The sequence below is a fragment of the Taudactylus pleione genome, unplaced genomic scaffold (genome assembly GCF_031769625.1).
Source record: "Taudactylus pleione unplaced genomic scaffold, aTauple2 ptg000659l, whole genome shotgun sequence".
Taxonomy (NCBI): Eukaryota; Metazoa; Chordata; class Amphibia; order Anura; family Myobatrachidae; genus Taudactylus; species Taudactylus pleione.
In genome coordinates this window covers 151,475-172,077 of record NW_028285061.1, presented here as the reverse complement: position 1 = coordinate 172,077, position 20,603 = coordinate 151,475, and the positions used below count along the sequence as shown (strand labels likewise).

Genomic DNA, 20,603 nt, shown 5'->3' with positions numbered 1-20,603 from the left:
TTCAATTCCTGCTGATTTGAAATGATCCCATTGAATTTATTAAAATTGTTCCGGTCACAGAGTTGTTTAAATACAATGCGAGACACCAAAGTGGTTTATATTCTGGTTTAATTCTTCCTACACAATCATGAAAAGCTATTTTACATACAAAAATGCCTCATTAATCATTTAAAGTAATTAGTTTAGAATGGTGTCCTCAAAACACACACAAATTTCCTTAGGTAAATGATAGAATAAATTTGTCACTACTTTGTCCGCAAAATAAATGGGATGAATCCAACATTTATAGGGACATCAAAAAGTAGGTATGTATTACAGGTCGGTGCATGAACAAGATTAGGGGGAAATAAAAAAAATAAAATAAAAAAGACCTAGGGTTTATATCCCCAAGGCTACACTGATTAATCTGACCATCAGCTACCTAGCACTAGTACTAAAAATTCCCAGACATTTTACTTAAAGTTCTTTTATGGACATCAAAAAGAGGTAGGCACCGTGCTGCAAGTATAAGGGAAAGGTCAGTTCATCTAACCATTTTGGGTTACAGTCCTAGATGGAGGACATTTTAAACCAGCTCAAAGTCAATTTTGAGAACCACTCCAGAAAGACAGCTCCTCACCAGAATTCAGAACTATGGGGGGGTATTCAATTTGGCTGAGAAAATCCGTCATTTTCGCATGTTTCAATTATCCCCGTATTCAATTACATAGACTTTTTGCCGATGCAAAAAGTCTTTGTTACAAAACGGGGGATACCTTTTCACCATGATTTCCATGGTGAAAAAAAAAGTGCAGAATTGGGGTTTAGGGGTGCAGGCTTTAACAAAAAAAAAATATATATATAGCCTGCACCCCTGGAGGTGTCCTATAAAAAGTAATCTGTAAAAAAAAAAAAAACCTCAGGACACCCCAAAAAAAAGGTCTAGAATTTTGGGGTTAAAATAAATAAAAAATGGGGAACAAACTTCTAACCTAGCATAATTAATTCCTAAGGGGTTCCCAAGTATGCGGCAGGTGTTTTAAAGAGTGCGGGTGGTAGCGGCAGGTGCATTTTTGAAGAATTTTTTTTAAATAATTTTAGGGACTTAAAAATATGCTTGCACCCTTTTCATGTACCCCAAATTTGACAGCCATAGTTATTTAAAAAAAAAAAAAAAAAAAAGAAAGAAAGAAATGCTCTTCTTCACCTGTTCTTCACAGGCGCATTTATGCACCTGCCATGGCTATTTGAAAACCCTGACTCCCTTCAGCAGGCAAAAATGGGATTACCCACAGTGATCACCCATGTCTGGACATCTTTAGGGGGGTCCCAGGATTATTTCCCGAAAATTCCCTGCACTTTCCCATAGTCACCTTTCCGCCGGATCCTAATTGAATAGTGGGATAAAGCGGGCATGCGCCCGATACTTTATCCCAGAAAAATCAGCGATGATGGCGAAAAGTCCGACCTCAGACTTTGCCATCAAATTGAATACCCCCCTAAGTATTCATGATCAGCAACTAGGACTAGAAATTTCCAGACATCGGAGGTCTGCTACTTCAACATGGTTAGATGAACATGTAAATTTAAATGATAGTTTCTAAACTGGCAGCAACTGCAAAATGTGCAAAAATACCTGGACTTGGGACTCATAACACAGGGGACAATTCAATTACATGCAATGTTGAATAGCGTTAGGGAGGAGCTCCCGCTATTTAATTGTCCCCATCGAGCCCTGCACTTAAGGCGGGAGATGCAGTTTATGCCATCTAACGCCAGGTGTAGTTGTGGTAACCTACATACTCAGTCTTAATTGCAGGCCGCTGTTATTGTCCAAAACTAGCATTGTGGCACAAGTTTAGTCGTATTTCTGCCCGCACCTCTGAAGGGTGCAAGCAGAAAACCTCTAGTAACAGGTTAACAGCGTAGCCAATTGAAAAGCTGCAAGAAATCATTCCCAGCACTATTCAACATCGCATAATTGAATTCCCCCCATAGGGCGTCCAAATGCAATTGGCGCCCAACAGGGCTCTGTTCAGGCGACCGTGCACAGGTGGCACTGTTACCCACGTATAGCAGCTTACTCCATCTACAGTCCTGCTTTGGAAGCCAAAACTACCATACGAACACCCAGACAGCAGACATGAATTGCTTCGTCGGGCGCCCATTAGTTTAGGGGCACTATAAAACAACTGAATCACCCCATTTATAGTATTAATATGCTCATGACGACATCATTTAAACTCACTCACCATCCCAAGAACTGTAAAAACTATGTATATTGTAACTTACTGATTGGTATATATATATTTATTTTTTTTATCATATACCTGTAGTCCCATTAGCCACCACCATCTCTAAAGGGCCTCATACTGAAGATTTTACACACGATATCGATCGCAATAATCAATCGTGCATATCGTAGGTGTTTTGGCATGCTGTACGATGGCGATGCGCGTCCCCGCCGTCGTACATCGGCATCATAGATCTTATGGAAAAACCATAAGATCTGCGATCCATCATGCTGTTAAATAGGTAACCGAAGCATCTTGTAAGATGCATCGTTTACCATTCACAGCAGCATGCGATGCATCGGGTTGAATTTGAAAACATACGATACCCCGGTACGTTTTCAAATTGCCCCGTGTATGGCCGGCATAATACTTTCTGCAGTGTTTGGACAAGGGTGGGGGGCAGGGAGGGCATCATTGCTCCAGCTGCCCTACAGTGGTATAACAAGGCTGCTGTACACTTTTATACAGAGGAAACAAGTCTTGAATATCACAAGTTCTGTTGCCTATCTAATAAATTGGCATAAAAACTAAGAGAAAATGCATTTGGTGAGGATCTAGCGAAGAAAACACACACACTGACCGAATATGTTACATAACACTGATCATTTTTAATTCAACTTTGTGTAGGTATGTATGTTTATATATAATTTTTTTTTTTTATTTATTACACACAGCTTTGTGACATTGTATAATGATGCTATTCTGAGTACAAATGCCCCACCAGAGCCAATTTTCATTACAGCTTTTCAGTGACTGACTTGCAACTTCCACTGCTAAATATACACGTCCATCAGAAAGCACTCTATACAATACGGCTCTTTAAATCTTTCATTTTCTCTAAACCAAATGTTTTGTTTCTGTAACATTTTCCAAGGAGGCTATGCAATAAAACTACAACTATATACAGATATGAAAAATAAAACAAACATGTTAACATCCTGGCAAAGTGAACCAATGTGCGTTAAAATTAGAATGTAAACCAAAATAAAAAGCAGGTTACGTTTGGGTATGGTTTGAGTAACAGCATAATAGCTTTGGTTACATATTGATAGCTGCTAGAAGCATGAATGGTTAGAGACACAACAGAAACTAGAGCATGCCGTAGGAGAGTCCAGTCCTGATCTGAGGAACAGAAGATCGCAGAAGATCTTACGTTAACCCAGCACAGATACATTTAAAAACCAGGGGCAGGTAAGGAAATATAAAATGAAGAAAACAAATGTCATAATAAAAAACTTGGCAAATACTCAGAAATTTCATATTGCAACCCCCACCTTAACTATATTTGGGAGGTGTTCTTAACACAGATGGATAGCCATGAGCTGGAGGTAAGAGTGACCTTGGAGTGACAGCTCCCCACCGTCAGCCCATGTGTAGATACTCTGCAGTTCATCACTGCCCCTCCTATTGTATACGCATCTGCAGTGAGGAGCTTTTCTCTTCACTAATTCAGGAGAAATCCCATTGTATGTGAAAACCCAAAACCCCAAACAAATGCAGTAAACAGTGATGATGGCTGAAACAGGGAAGTGGCTGAGTGTAAACATTTAAAAAGGGAAGCTAAGGGGAAAAAAAGAATAATGCATAAAAACCTGCTTACTGGAGCACTCAGAGGTGAAGGCCTTGTTATTTTCTAAGTATTATTTCCTGGATGTTTTGGCCACCAAAGAAAATCTTCATGGCCTGGTACTCGATCACCACATCGTGGGCCTGATTCACAGGTGCAGTGTCAGCCGATGTTTCCAGTATGCACATGCGCCCCCCTTATTACTAACACGGAGCGTCAGAGTGAAATTTAGATGCAAGAGCTAGAGATTTCAGGGGTGTTCCTGGGAGGTAACTGGGAGTGGCTAAAGAGGATGTGCTGCGGTCAGCAACTGCGTCTCATGACACAGGAGAATATGTTCAGGCGGATAATCTGTGCATCCATAGGGCTGGTGCAATGTTCAATGGTGCAACAGATGTATCAGCAACGCATTAGCACCGCAGCTGGGGGCGTCTCTGTACCATCTGCTACAATACTAGCATAGATAGTCGCACTGTGACAGCTCTGAATAAGACCCAGAGTTCTCCCCCCATAACTCACTTTTAGCAGCCACTCCACCATCCACAATACCATTTTATTAGCGGCACCTTTACACAATAAGCTGGTTAAGGTTGCATTACTGGGCAAACAGGTGCGTACTCTAACATTACTTCAGGGCTCAACAAATCCCGGGACCAGGTCGCCATGGCGACCAAGATTTTAGTCCTGGCGACAAAGTTTTACACGACCCAGGTATGCTTCTGATAAAGCCAATTGTTGGAGGGAAAAAAAAACACAAGAAAAAGAAAAAAAAAAAAAAAAAATACTCCCCGTCATAGGAGAGTGTGGACACAGATCGGCAGCTGGAGCAGCAAGGATCTGGGCTTGAGGTTCCGACTGTCACTGTGTGTAACGCTTCCATAAACCCCTGTCCGCAGCTATGCTGCTGCCGGCATGCGCCAAGGGCTCTGCAGTCTCTTGCCGTACCAGAGAAGCCATACCATACCCCCAGTGTCGGGACTCCCGGAGGCAGTGGAGTCACTGGCCTCCAGGCGCCAGCTGTCAGGGGGGGCACAAAGCAACGGGTAAAGATAATTTCATCTGTAACCTCTGCCAGTGGTTATAGATTGATCTATTCAGAGGAGGATTGGCCACTTTGATAACGGGAAAGTTCATGTTGGCCCAGCCCTATAGTCCCCTCGACCGAGATTGGCTTAAACAATGCTGACAGTCACCATGGTTCCAGTACTTGCGTTCCATTTGGAACACAAAGCGGAAGTTACCATATGCTTCGGCTAGCGGGCATTCCCAGGTGCAGTGGTCGACACACACAGCACCAGCAGCTTCCAGCTGTGCCCCCCATGCCTGGTGCTGCAATGTTTGCTCAACCCACGCCGCCGAGGATCTCATGGCCTGGATGAAGCTGTTCCCCAGGTCCCACCCCTGCCTATCGTCGGAAGATCCTCTCTCTGCCCCCCGGCCAAAGGCTTCTTCAATGAGCCCGGCCAGAACAGCTGCTTTCTCTATAGCTCCATGCAGGTGAGCCGCCTCTCTCTACATGCTGTGTGCGCTTGCCACCCCTGGCCTCTCTGTCTGTATGTCACTCCTTCCCTGCTGCCATGTATGTACTGTGCTGTATGTTGTCATCCTAAATATGTAGTTACATTAAGTTATTTGTAGATTTTTCCTAAAAGAAGGTTTTTGTCTAAAGTTTCTGCAACATAGAGCTTTTAAAAAGGGTTACTTGTTATGTATTGTCTAGTACGCCGTTGGCTTTGAGAACATGGTTACTAATTTATTGCACACATTGCCTAAATACACAGATTTTTGCTGGTGCACGGGCACATACCCGGGTCTAGACTGTATGTGAAAGGGTCCAACCCATTATGGAGTCCAGGGTCCGCGACCCTGCTGTGTACCAGGGTGGGAGACTGAGACCTGGGAAAGTCACGGGTTGATAGGCCAGTGTATTTCTCGGTTCGTTGGTATGAAGAGGCCATAGTAATTTGTTTGATTCGTCAAGATTTAGCAAAATAAATCAGGTCTTTAAAATCTGCTTCAATCCAATATATTTCATCATGTAATCATTAAACTCTGAAATAAATAATTTCACATATGGGGGGAGGGGAAAGGGGGAGGGGGGGGGGGGGGATTAGCCATAGAGACATGTGTAAAAAGTGTTAACTATTGACCTGGTAGCAGGAACTTGACCATTTAAAATTAACGCAACATTCAAAACGACTATTCTGATTTCAAGACTGATTTAATCATACGCATTCTCATATATTAAATGACAAATCTTACAACATTAACGTAAAACCAAAACATGACATTTGTGAACTAGAAGATACTGTAATAAAATATTGTGCTAAAGTAACACTATTTCAAAGAAGAAATGTAGTTTTAAGTTGAGTTCAATGAGCAAAAAAAAAAAAAAAAAAAAAAAAACTATCCATGAAACCCTTACAACTGAAGCTCTATCTAACAGATCTAAAATGGTTACCTCAATGGCTCCTGCTCTGAACAAAGAGGGACCACGAGCCAGTGTAGGGTACATCCCTGTAATTTACTGCCTTTTTGGGTGGAGTTTTCTACAACGTTTAAAAACTTTTACTTCACATTTATACCTGACTGAACAGCAAAAGCCTAGAGCAGGTGAGTGACAGTGAGCTGCAGAGAGGCTGTGGGACAATGCCAGTGCACGAGCTATAGGAGAAAACGTACCACCTAACACACAGGGATCTTTGCATAAGTTAAGGCCAACATAGACCTAAAAAAAAAAAAAAAAAAAAAAAAAAAAAAAAAAAGGACAGTCTCTCGCTCATTGGCAGTCACATCAGTCCAGCTGAGAAGTGTGCCCAACAGCCCTTTCTCTCACAGGGATGGATAAATGATAGAACTGCTGGTACACTGGTGCCTTTCATAAACTGGAAATCATACCAGGACACACATTAAGCCTTATAATCTTCTGAAACTATAAACATATAGGATAATTCAGTGGCCAGTCCAGAAGTGAAACTGTGTTAATTACTGTTCACCACCAATAATTTTATAGAAAGGAATTTTTCATCATCAAGTAATGATGTAAGCACGGATCAGAGAACCTAGGAGACCACATCAAGTTCCAATGCCTCATTTCAGTACAATATCCTTCATCAATTTTTTCCTCATCCAATATAATGGCAATTTGTTGTAAAAATGGTTACCCAGGTATACACATGGATCTGAGAGTGTCCAGGACAACACAAAACATTACTATTCATATTGAAATGTAGAAGTTAAACATGTAGAACATAATTTCCATGCTGTTGCCACAGATCAAGCAGGTCCCAGATACAGACCGTGGTCTTGAGATGCTCTACTGGCAGTGGGTTATCAGTGGCCAATACACTGGCATTTTGGTAAAAACCCACCTCAGCAGGTGAAAGCAGAGCATCCCAGTAACCTGATTTACTCCAGCCAAGGCAGGTTCTTTTATTTCATACAGGCAAGAAAAGAATTGCCAGACAAGAGGGACCTGCTGGATCTGATGTCACCAGGATAACGTTAAACATGAATGCAAAATATTACTTATAACACAGGAACAAAACATGAAGTGAATTAGTTGCATTCACAAGAACAGGTTGTAAAAAAGTAACTGTTGATGAGCAAGAACAATGCATCAGGATTTAAAGAGCTTTAAACAATACAAGTAGCTAGATCATATTAATTCATGGCAATCACGTTGTAACACAACACTTCCCAACAAACAAAATCTCCTACTGTCCAATGGTGACCAGGACAACATTTACAACTAGCTAGACTTGGGAGAAAATGTAACAGCCTGCAAGATACAGGCATCAGTGCAATTCCAATTAACGTGCCCAATGCTTTAAGGCAGCAATCATTTCAAAGGCAAAACCAGGTTGGTTTTGATGTATAAATTATTGCAGCTTTAACACATCTTGGGCAGACTCCCCAGAATAGCACCTATGCCTGTGTCTCGCAGGCTATTACATTCCCCTTTGGCTTCTTAAAATCTTTAACTGTACTCCCTTAGAAAGTAATTTATCGCTAACACAAGTCTTGGAAAAAATGTATTCTATAGTCTAATGAAGGTACACTGCACTTGTCAAATCAAGCAATGCACACTGGCACACAACGCTTATTAGTGCTTTACACTAAGCGGCTGAAGTGACAGTCACGTGGAAAATTGTCCTTTCATTATAACCCAATTCCTTACTACAAGAGTGATGCACTTGTGAGCCTAAAGTATGGCACTGCACAGGTATTCTGTGGCCCCGAGCTATCTTGATCATCTTGAAGACTAGCATGCATTTTCAGTGGTAAAGCCACACATTACCTTTTCTGTCTGATTTCTGTGCTGGCATGGAAGATGTGGGGATAGGCAGTTTTGACAAAGCGGATGCTCCATTTGCGTCAAATGACTTCTTTGGAGGAGGGTGATCAGGCTGTACTGTAAGAGTACTAGAAGGAACAGTGCTTGGGGCAGCAGACGGGTGAACCACCGGCTTAATTGCGTGCTGCACAGGGGCCGCACTACTGTGAGTCTCTGTTCTGGGGAGTCTGTAGTCTCTATCATTGTGCCGGCTTGTCTGAGACAAGATGTTCTGTGGAAGCATGCTGCTGGCGTCATTGGAATGTTTCTCATCCACTGATTTCCATGGAAGAAAGAAGGAATATGAACAACACTGTATAAGTCCAGTAATAAATATCATTACAGTTCATGATCTAAGAGTGCATGCATTGTTTTTTTAAACACCATTGTTCCTTCAGCGAATAAGAGACTGCCAAACAAATGACAGATTGGTATGGCGTTTGCTCAGTGTTATGTAGCTCAATAAGCTGCCATTAGAAGCTTTGTGTTACACACTATGGAGAGTTATCATCCTATGAGCTCATTGCTGCAAGACAATATTACACTACAGGAAAACATACTAATACTTTGTACAGATCCCCTAATAAAACATCTCCATAATAAAACAAAATTTAACAGCAAAAAACAAAAAACTTAACACAATGGGCCAACTGATTTGAATACCTGGGATCCCAGAACAAATTACTTAACCAGATAACCAGGTTATCAGCGTTTAACTAGTTTAATGATCTATTTTAAGGATTTGTTAAATGAATCCATTTTTAACGATTTCTTAATCTAATCGTATTCGGCTTCCAAGTCTCTTGGAGGGACAGATCAAGCTAACATGTGGTAACAAATATATATATATATATATATATATATATATATATATATATATATATATATATATATATATATATATATATATATATATATATATATATATATATAAAAAAAAAAAAGTTTACTGTGTTCCATGATTGCTTCCCTTAGAATATCAATAAATTGCCCTAGTTACATTTGATACGGTCTACTTTATTCAGCATGAAAAACAAACGTGTTCGTTTCAGTTTTAAACATTTGTTTCTATATTTTACAATTTCCTATAGCATTAGCGCTTTACAATTTATTTTTTTATTTTAGAAAAAGCAGCCATCAATGTTAGAGAACTACTAAAGAACATCAAATCGTAAATTGCTTAGCACCCATTATCATTTTACCATTAACCACGATCTCTTAATAACAAGAAACAGAACTAACATCTCCCCACTACCCTATTATGGTCACCCATTCTTGGGAGGAAATCCTGTAGGAATCAGTGAGATCACAGGGATTTGGTGGCATTTCCAAACAGCACTCAATCCAGACGGTTTGTATGGCCGGGTGACAGTGGTGAGCATTATTGCTACGCAATGCTGGGCTCATGTCACTACCTGTGCGAAGATTTTAGGATGCTCTGATTCAGGAAAACAAAGCTTCAATAGGGCAGGAACAGATTTGAATGATTTACTATTCTCTGGAAAACTGAGAAATATGGTGTTGCCATAAAAATAAATGAAAGTTAAAATATATATATATCCCACACCACTGTAACATCGGCATTGCACCGGGGCCTGCACCCACCGCTAGTGTCCCGCAAGTCTAGGGCAGACCACAGTGAGTAGCGGTCTGCCCTACACAGAAACAAACACAGCCGCCAGCGGTAGCTGTGTGTTTGTTATAGCAGCACAGCCAGCCAATGAGAGTCATACAGGCTCCGATTGGCTGCTGCGGCCAAGGAGGGAGCCAGCTGGAGCTCACTCATGAGCTCCCATTCCGGCTCTCCCCGCAGCGGTTGATGGGAGAGACCTCATGACGTCTCTCCCATAGTGCAGAGCGGGCCGGCAGCAGCGGTCGTCGGCTGGAGTGGGCATAAGGTAAGTTGTCAATTTTTTTTTTCTTTTGTGAGTATGCGTTACTGCATATAGGGGGACTAGTCTGCGGGCACTGCATAAGGGGCACTATTTAAGCCTGGGGTACTGCATAAGGGGCCAGACTGGGGGCACTACATAAAGGGGAAAACTACAGGGGGCACTGCATAATGGGCACTTTTGACTGACAGCCAGTGGGGGAGCAGCCTGAGACCTGTGTGGCTGAATTGGTAAGGGAGATAGCCCTTTTCCTCGCAGACGCATAATTACAAAGGCCCCCACCCGGCTGGGAAAAATTTCCAATCATGTAGTTAAATTTGGCAACTTGTCTGAGCAGAAATATTCAATACCAATCCAAATATACACTTAATAAAAAGGTTAGGCAATAGAGATAAGTCCACTTTCCACTGTAACAAAACCAAACCAAACAAATATGTTTATTCATTCTGGAAGAAAAATGTAAATCATTTAGCTATTACCCTCAAAGATGTGTTGTTGGTATATTCTCACAGAAACATCCACTGACTAAAGAAGCCAAGCTACAGCCTAAAAAACTCAGAAACGTGAATGGCACGAACTTGGATGGACAGATCAGCCACTCACATATCCTGAAAATTCACTGTACACCCAAGCTTATATCACATTGGGCTGCCTGATCTGTAAACATGCCTAGGTTTCGGGGAGGGATATTTATTTCATTTTTCTGTCCAACACCCAACATCCATTCCATATACAGGCTTGCGCCTTTCCATCTACATAGCAAATTTTAACAAGTTTTATCATCCTCCTCAAACAGGTTTCCATTAATATTCAGTGCATATTTACACTGGAGCCGCCAGATGTACCAGAGCACATTGAACATGAACAAAAAGTTATCCCACTAGTAAAAATATACCCATTGCAGGCTTCTACATCAAAGATCAATGCAGAGATTCCTCCATCACCACAATGTCCTGCTCTACACCTATGTGAAGGTCCACAGAAGCTTCAACTCACCTGTAGATGTGGCTTGCATTGCTTCTCTTCTATAGTCTCTGTCTTTAGGGAAACTATTAACCGCCACTTTACTGGACTCTTTTTGGCGTTGTTCTCTGAATCGAAGGAGGAACAAAAGTGTCTTGTTAAATTCATTAAAATTACTAAACAAACTTTCCAGGGCAGTAATATGAAACAAAACCAACTCTGCCCAAATTCCAGTTTAGTTCTGTTTCTTGGCAGAGTACTAAAGGGCCAACATGTAACAGTTGTCAAATCCATACTGCTCTCTTCATTGGAAAGAACTACTAAAAGTTGTCCTCCATGACCACTAAAAGTATTTTATGGAACAACAATGATGAAAACTGCAGGAGAATTTAGATTTGTAACATCCAGTTATATGAACAAATTAATGGTATAAGGTAATCTGGAAGCCATTTACCCAGACAGGAAAATAAAAAGTCCAGTGTATTCATGATAACAGAAGTCCATGCCTCTATAATATTGGGTACTGATAGGCAATATATACTGATCATTACGGTATGTAGTCAAAATGTCACAGTCAGTGTCATCATTGTGAAGTTGGCAGCCCATGTTAAGGCAATGTTAGGTCTTAAATAGACTAAAAATGGTAAAACAACTCAACATTCACAAGTCACATTTCACATGTCAACATTCTGATGTCATTGTGTACCACACCCACTCATTATTGCATGTGGTGTACAATGAATGGATATTTGTGCAATACAGATAAATGACAGAATACACAATGCTTTATAAAAAAAAAAAAAATAATAAATTAAGTGCATGTCAGGCCTGGTCAACCTATGGCTCTCCAGCTGTTGTGAAACTACAAGTCCCAGCATGCCTCACCAGTTTCAGCATTCCCTAATAGCAAGACTGTGGCATGACATCCTGGGACTTGTAGTTTCACAACTGGACACAGGTTGGCCAGGCCTGGAGTGTACTTTTAAAGGACAACACCAAGCAGTTGCAGATTTTTAGTTTTAATTCCAATCAAGTCCCTTTAAAAAGAACTCTCAAGCCCATCTAGTGTGTACCCAGTTTCACGGTTTTGTAATTGGTTGTCAGCCAGTTACAAAGGCCGTAATGAAGAGGGTTTCCCGTTAACGGCGCCATAGAGACAATAGCAAACTGATGACTTACAAATGTATCAGCTGAATGGTTTTCCCCTTTTACCCTTATATGATAGATCCATTAATACATTTGCAGTTGATGTAAACTGAAAAAAAAAAAAAAAAAAAAAACCACACACACTTCTGATTTCATGTTTACCTCTCAAGCCACTCTTTTGGTTTCTCCCACTGGGATACTTCTGTTCTGCAGTTATAATAGTACTTTTTGCCAGAAGAGCTGATATGCTCAGACCAATCATCTGCTGGATCATAGGTCTAACAAGGAAACAAAAATACATTTTAAAAAAACAAGAGATATGGTAAGAACTTCCCTTTGTTATCTCTGTTTCTACGAAGTCCATAGGGTCCACAGGGTTGACCTTGGGGTTATAGCTGGAACAGGATCCATGGGCACCACACAGTTAAGCTTTTAGCTCCCAGGATGCACTTGGGTCCTCCTCTATACCCCGCCCCCGAGCAACAGGCACCTCAGTTGGTAAGCAGCCTAGGCCGGAGGAGAATATGGAACAGAGAGAAGGAAGACTGGAACACACAAGAAACCATACTCACAGCAATAGGAGACGGAAAACCGGTGACCAGCCACACAGCCCATTTGAAGCCAGGTGCGTCAGGGCGGGCGCCCTGTGGACCCTATGGACTTCGTAGAAACAGAGATAACAAAGGTAAGTTCTTACCATATCTCTTGTTTTCTACTTCAGGGTCCATAGGGGGTCCACAGGGTTGACCTTGGGGATGTCCCAAAGCAGTACAACTAAGGGCAGGGACGCTGTTGTGCTGAAAGGAGTACCCGGCGCCCAAAGGATGCATCCTGTAAGGCAAAGGTGTCAAACGCATAGAACCTCAAAAACGTTTGAATTGAAGACCAAGTGGCCGCCCTACACAGCTGAACAGCAGAAGCGCCACGTCTAGCAGCCCAAGAGGGACCCACAGAACGAGTGGAATGAGCCTTAACAGAGGCTGGCACAGGTAAGCCCTCCTGTGCATAAGCCTCACAAATAACGGAACGAAGCCAACGGGCTAACGTTTGTTTGTTGGCAGGCCAACCCCTCTTGTGAAAACCAAAGAGGATAAACAAGGAATCAGACTTCCTAACCGAAGCCGTCCGGTCTACATAAATTCTAAGCGCCCGGACCACATCTAAGGAAGTCTCACCAGCTGAAAGATCAGGGGACTGAAAAGCTGGCACAACAAGTTCCTGATTAATATGGAACTTCGAGACCACTTTGGGCAAAAACTCAGGACGAGTGCGGAGCACCGCTCTGTCCTGGTGAAAAATCAGGAAAGGAGGGCGACAGGAAAGCGCCCCCAATTCAGACACCCTCCTGGCCGAAGCAATTGCCAGGAGAAAAACCGTCTTAAATGTCAGCCACTTGAGCTCCACCGCCTCAAGAGGCTCAAACGGAGGACCCTGCAGGACCCGTAGCACCACCGCCAAGTCCCAAGGAGCCACAGGAGGCACAAAGGGAGGCTGGATCCTGAGAACACCTTGGAAAAAGGTGTGAACGTCTGGTAGTATTGCAATCCGCCGTTGAAACCACACGGACAAGGCGGACACATGAACCTTCAGAGATGCAAGGCGTAAGCTGAGATCCAATCCTGACTGAAGAAATTCCAAGATCCTAGAAACTCGGAACACCTGAGGATCATAAAGTCTGGACTCACACCACTGAAAGTAAGTGTGCCACACTCTGTGATAAATCCGTGCTGAAGCAGGCTTGCGTGCCCTGAGCATCGTACCAATAACCGAACTGGAGAAGCCCCGAGACCTCAAGACGGCTGTCTCAAGAGCCACGCCGTCAAAGACAGCCGACCCAGATCCGGGTAAAGGCAGGGCCCCTGAGACAACAGGTCCCGACGTTGAGGAAGAAGGTACGGAGCGTCGATGGAGAGGCTCCTCAGATCAGAGTACCAAGGACGTCTGGGCCACGCCGGAGCTACCAGCACGAGCATGCCGCCGTCATGCTTGAATTTCCGCAGAACCCGAGGAAGCAGGGATATCGGAGGAAACAGATACGCCAGGTGAAACGTCCATGTCACCGACAGCGCGTCCACCAGACTTGCACCTGCGTCTCTTGTCCTTGACCCGTAAACGGGCAACTTGTGATTGTGACGGGAGGCCATCAAGTCCAGCTCCGGCAGTCCCCACCTGTCCACGAGTAGCTGAAACATCTCTGGGTGAAGCGACCATTCCCCGGGATGCACGTCGTGACGGCTGAGGAAGTCCGCCTCCCAATTGAGGACTCCGGGGATGAAGACCGCCGAGATCGCTGGAATGTGACCCTCCGCCCAAGACAGGATACGAGACACCTCCGACATCGCTGCCTGACTGCGAGTTCCGCCTTGGTGATTGATATACGCCACCGTGGTGGCGTTGTCGGACTGCACCTGTACCGCCCTTCCGTGAAGAGCGGGGCCGGACGACTGCAGGGCCTTGTATACTGCCCGCAGTTCCAGGATGTTGATGGGGAGAAGTGCTTCTTCCGCTGACCAACGACCCTGAAGCGACAAAGAGCCGGTCACTGCCCCCCAACCCCGGAGACTGGCATCCGTCGTGAGCAGGACCCAGTCCGGGATCCAAAATGGGCGCCCCTCGACCAGATGAGCTGTCTGAAGCCACCAAGCCAAAGATAGCCGAACGTCCGGAGACAACACCAGCACCTGAGAGCGGATCCGGTGAGGTAACCCGTTCCATTCTGATAGAATCAGCCCCTGCAGGGGCCGGGAATGGAACTGGGCAAATTCCACCATGTCGAATGTCGACACCATGGACCCCAGAACTCTCATAGCCGAATGGACCGACAGGCGGCAACGGCTCAGGCAACTGCGTATCCGCAGCTGTAGTGAGGCGACCTTCTCCGGAGTCAGGAAGATCCTTTGCTGACGCGAATCCAGCAGGGCTCCCAAATGAACCATCCGCTGTGATGGAATCAGAGAGGACTTTTTCCAATTTATCAACCACCCGTGTGCTTGCAGGCAAGCGATCGTCAGGTGGAGATGTTGAAGCAGTACCTCCGGGGAGCTCGCCAGCAACAGGAGGTCGTCCAGGTACGGCAGCAGCCGTACATTCTGGTTCCGAAGATGTGCGGCCATGACCGCCATAATCTTCGTGAACACCCTCGGTGCCGTGGAGAGACCAAAGGGTAGCGCCCGGAACTGATAGTGGTGTTGAAGGATAGCGAACCTCAGATACCGCTGGTGTGAAGATGCTATCGGAACATGGAGGTAGGCGTCCTGGATGTCCAGGGACACCATGTAATCCCCCGGTTCCATCGCCAGAATGATGGAACGTAACGTTTCCATCCTGAACTTGGGAACTCTGAGGAATTTGTTCAGAGACTTCAAGTTGAGGATAGGGCGATGAGAACCATTGGGTTTCTGCACCAGAAACAGAGACGAATAATACCCCGTCCCTCGTTGTGATAGAGGAACGGGAACAATGACCTCTGCTTTCAGCAAGGACTCTATAGCCTCCTGAACCTGTAACGCCTTGGTCTTGTTCTGAGAAGGACTTGTGCAGAAAAACTGGTGGGGTGGTCTGTGCCGAAAAGACAGGGCGTACCCCTGGGAGACCACTTCTCGAACCCAGGCATCCTTCAGCGAGGATATCGACGGTAATGGTAAGGTGGCGCCCCGAGTTAAACGGGTGACATGGGAATCCACCGCCGGTGGAGTTTCCCATTTTTTACAATGTGCCTCAGGGGAGGGGTAATTAGAAGCCAACCGCTTCTGAGGAAGGAATCTCTTACTGGGCGCCTGCCAAGCTACCGCCATATGATCCGTCAACTGATCCGACAGGGGAAACACCGCAGAAGCCACCTTAGTTTTTTTGAAACTAGGAAACTTCGACTTAGGAAGCGGTGCCTCATCCTCTATAAGAAGAATAGCTCGCACCGCCCTAACTAGTGCTCGCACATTAATGGACGACTTGGTATCCATTTCCTGGACCGAGGCGTCCGAGTCAGTGTCATCAGGGACCTCCCCATCATCTGAGGAACCCTCTGAGTCCGATACCTGAGCAGCCCGTGTCATGAGTGGGCGTTTTGAAATCCTAGAAGGCATGTCAGTCTGCAACATTGACTGAAAAGCCGAGGAAGCGGCCGCCAAATTTTGCACGGAGTTGGAGAGCACATCCACCCATGGTGGAGGCGTCGCCATAGGGGCCTGAAAAGGTACCACAGGCTGCTGCGGCACAGGGGAAGCCTGTATATACATAGGCAACCCCGCATAGGGACCAACTGATTGAGACCCAGGAGGACTCCGCAATAACTGCGGGACACCCGGGGAATGGGGGATGGTCGGCTGGGGCACCGCCCTAGTAGGGAGAGCAGTCGGGACCGACAGACGGTCCGCAATAGACACGAGCACTTGAGAAAACATCGCCCACGGTGGTTCCTGCGCCAGAGAAGGTCTGGATGGGCCAGGAGCCACCTGGCATCGACTACACAGGCCATCCTGTGACAAATCCTCCCTATCTACTCCTGCAGAACAGCGTCCACAGGAGGCCAACACCGGAGCCACTGAGCGCTCAACCTCCTCGTCTGACATGACAGAATATATTATATATCTGGCACCAGGGTAGAAGTAAAACGCACTCACCGGTGTGCTGAACAACAGCCCACAATATGGCACTGAGTAGCACACAACTGTATGTGACGGACCTCACAAATACGTGATCTATATAAGTGAGGTCAGTAGAAAAGCCCCTCCCCCACACACCTGCAGGGCTTGTAGGAGAAGTAAAGGGATAGGTATAAGCTGACAGTAAGCGGAAAATAAGCACAGACAGGCAGCACTAGCAAAAAGTCACATACCATGCAGGAAGATATACTCACTGCACCTTTACACTACAATCAACCTGCCCAGATTCAGTGTCTGGGAGGGCTATAGTGCTGTGTACACTGTCCTTAATCAGGGGAGAGGTACACAGGGGGACCGGTCCGCGTGCTCCCTGAGATCTGCGCTGCCACTGGGAAAATGGCCGCTGGAGACCTCAGAGGAGGAGTGGCCGAGGAATCTGCAGCTCAGCGACGCCAGACTGCGTGCTGAAAGGCGCGCTGAGCTGAGGGGCCGCTGACAGGGAAGGCTTCCTCCCCTGGCTGGCCATTAACCCTAGGGATGCTGGCTTCCCGCTTGCCGGTTATCCCTGGTGGTCTAGTGGTCCCACGGGTTATGGGGGGGGCCCGCCGCCACTGCCAGCAGCCTCCGGTCTGTCCCCCGGACCGGAGGCTAAAGGACTGCATTTAAGGCATTCCGCGCGCCGCCGCTATCCAGCGACGCGCGGCTTACCTGAATCCCCGGCGACTCCGGCAGCAGTCCTGGGAGGTAGACAGAGTCCGGCTAGTACGGACTCTGCCCTCCCGCCGTGATCCCCAGATCAGTACTGGCGTCGCGGCGCCAGTCGGGGATCAGAGCGGCAGCGTGGGCGTCTGTACAGACAGCCCTTCGCTGCCGTCTGTAGTAAAAATAGATTAAAAATAAATAAAATTTAACTTAAAATAAAAAGCTTCTGGGGGCTGCTCCTGCAGCCCCCCTGCGCGGTGACCGACTCCGGCCGGGCACCAGCTTACACTGAGGTGCCTGTGGCTCGGGGGCGGGGTATAGAGGAGGACCCAAGTGCATCCTGGGAGCTAAAAGCTTAACTGTGTGGTGCCCATGGATCCTGTTCCAGCTATAACCCCAAGGTCAACCCTGTGGACCCCCTATGGACCCTGAAGTAGAAATATATAATTTGGAAATAGGTTGAACTATACATCCCCATCCAAAACACACACATTTTTGATAGGGAGCATGAATGTATAGATTTGTGTTCTAATGGGAATTTGATTACACCTCCATATGAAAGAGTAAACCATTTATCTTGGTAACACTAAGCTTTACCTAGAGATCTATTCTATAATATAATATATTATATACCGACTAAACATATATAAGACTAAACATAAAACCTGCACCAATCAATATTGAGCGATCCCCTTTCTGTAATTAGCATGGCTCCTCCATGCACAAATCTATTATCCCCATGTACAGTAACGTGTCCTATGCCAAACACAAGGTCCTTATTCTTCATTATCAAAAAAAAAAAAAGTCCAAATAATATGGCATAATAGTTCATGTAATTCTCCTTTATAAATATTACAACCTTATTACACAACACTTTGTAGAGTTATTCTATCATTCACAGCAGCCCCTGTCCCATAAGGGCCTGCAGTCTAGAGGGGGAGGGATCAGTAAACATTAGTAACTGGGCACCTACTACTTATCGAGCATGTCATTTCCAAATGTACCAGGTTTATATGCTTTAAAGCTGTGAAGAAGCAATGCTGACCATCCTACTGATCATGAATTATGTACAAGTAAATTACGTAAACAAGATAGATATATCTATATAAATAAAATAAAAACAAAAACTTATATTCGTTACCAAACTGCACTGTGTGGTCAAACTATAGCTTACAGAATCAGATGTTTTGCTTGGAGTAGAAGAATGTGAATTTGAGCTATGAAGAGAACTGTGGTTATGTGAATTTTCTTGCGGAGAAAAACTGGTCCCTGAAAAAAAAAAAAAAAAAAAAAAGCCAATGATTAAAGTTCTCCACAACCAAGAAGAATCTACTATGTATAATTCTATGGGCAGCATTCAATAAACAAATGATCAAAGTTTATAGCTGTGGTCAACAACAAAACACAGACTTGTGTATTAGTGTGTAGGAAAAATATGAGATATGGTAAGAACTTACCTTTGTTATCTCTATTTCTACGAAGTCCATAGGGTTCCACAGGATACCTTGGGGTATAGGTGATGACGTCAGGCATCGGGCACCATAGAGTTAAGTTTTCAGCCTCCCAGGATGCACTACGGTTCCCCTCCTATACCCTGCCCCCGAGCCAAGGCATCTCAGTTACGTACCAAGCCATAGGCCGGAGGAGGAGAAGGAAGAGAAAAAAAAGGATCTGGACACACACAAGAATCACATTCTCACCAGAGGGAGACGGAAAAAAAACGGTGACCAGAGTAAAGCCCATCTGCAGCACAGGTGCGACAAGGCGGGAGTCCTGTGGAACCCTAATGGACTTCGTAGAAATAGAGATAACAAAGGTAAGTTCTTACCATATCTCATATTTTCTACATCAAGGTCCATAGGGTATCCACAGGATACCTTGGGGATGTCCCAAAGCAGTATCCTTTAAGGGTGGGGACGCTCCTGTGCTGAAAGGAGAATCCGCCGCCCGAAGGAAGCATCCTGAGAGGCAAAGGTGTCAAAAGCGTAATACCTCACAGAGGTATGGACAGAGGACCACGTGGCAGCCTTGCAGATCTGGACTGCAGATGCACCACGTCGAGCTGCCCACGAAGGACCCACAGACCTAGTGGAATGTGCCCTCACAGAAGGAGGAACCGGAAGGCCTTCATGAAGATAAGCTTCTGAAATAGCCATACGAATCCAACCTGCCAAAGTTTGCTTTGAAGCAGGCCTTCCTTTTTACGGAAGCCATAGAGGACAAACAAGGCGTCAGACTTCCTAAAAGAAGAAGTGCGGTCAACATAAATCTTTAAGGCCCGTACAACGTCCAAAGTGGCCTCACCCACTGAAAGAGCAGGTGAGTTAAAAGCCGGCACAACGATTTCCTCGTTGATGTGGAAACTTGAAACAACTTTCGGAAGGAATCCAGGACGAGTGCGCAGCACCGCCCTATTCCTATGAAAAATCAGAAAAGGGGCTCTACAGAAGAGAGCCCTTAAGTCAGAAACACGTCTGGCCGAAGCAATGGCCAGAAGGAATATTGTTTTAGCTGTAAGCCATTTAAGGTCCACTGAGCCCAGTGGTTCAAACGGCGGTCCCTGGAGAGCTCTCAGGACCAGAGCCAAATCCCAAGGAGCCACTGGTTGAACAAAAGGTGGCTGAATGCGAAGAACACCTTGCATAAAGGTGCGTACATCAGGGAGCGCAGCAATCCTATGATGGAACCAGACTGACAGGGCAGACACCTGCACTTTCAGGGAAGCAAGGCGAAGCCCATGGTCTAGCCCCGCCTGTAGGAAAGCCAACACTCTAGACAGACGGAACTTCCGAGGGGCATAACCTCTCGGTCGACACCACTGGAAGAACGTATGCCACACACGATGGTATATCCTTGCAGAGGATGGCTTCTGAGCTCTTCGCATGGTTTGCACCACAGAGCTGGAAAAACCCCTGGACCTTAACATGGCCGTCTCAACAGCCACGCCGTCAAAGACAGCCGAGCCAGGTCCGGGTGAAGACAAGGACCCTGTGATAGCAGGTCCGGTCGCAGCGGCAACCACAGAGGAATGTCCACGGACAGACTCTGGAATTCCGAGAACCAATGCCGCCTGGGCCACTCGGGAGCTATCAACAGGAGTGTACCCCCTTCCTGTTTGAATTT

At 45.3% G+C, this 20,603-nt stretch overlaps 1 protein-coding gene across 3 annotated transcripts in view; it reads right to left on the bottom strand.

Moving 5' to 3' along the window:
• Positions 1–20,603, bottom strand: part of WAC (WW domain containing adaptor with coiled-coil) — a 111,856-nt gene that overhangs the window by 32,185 nt on the left and 59,068 nt on the right. For all 3 annotated transcript variants that reach the window (XM_088455538.1, XM_088455540.1, XM_088455539.1), the window contains 4 exons: positions 18,655–18,749; positions 12,340–12,455; positions 11,065–11,159; positions 8,141–8,452 (listed from right to left, as the gene is read on the bottom strand). In XM_088455538.1, coding sequence (XP_088311664.1) covers positions 8,141–8,452; positions 11,065–11,159; positions 12,340–12,455; positions 18,655–18,749 — 618 coding nt within the window. The remainder of the gene's footprint in view (positions 1–8,140; positions 8,453–11,064; positions 11,160–12,339; positions 12,456–18,654; positions 18,750–20,603) is intronic.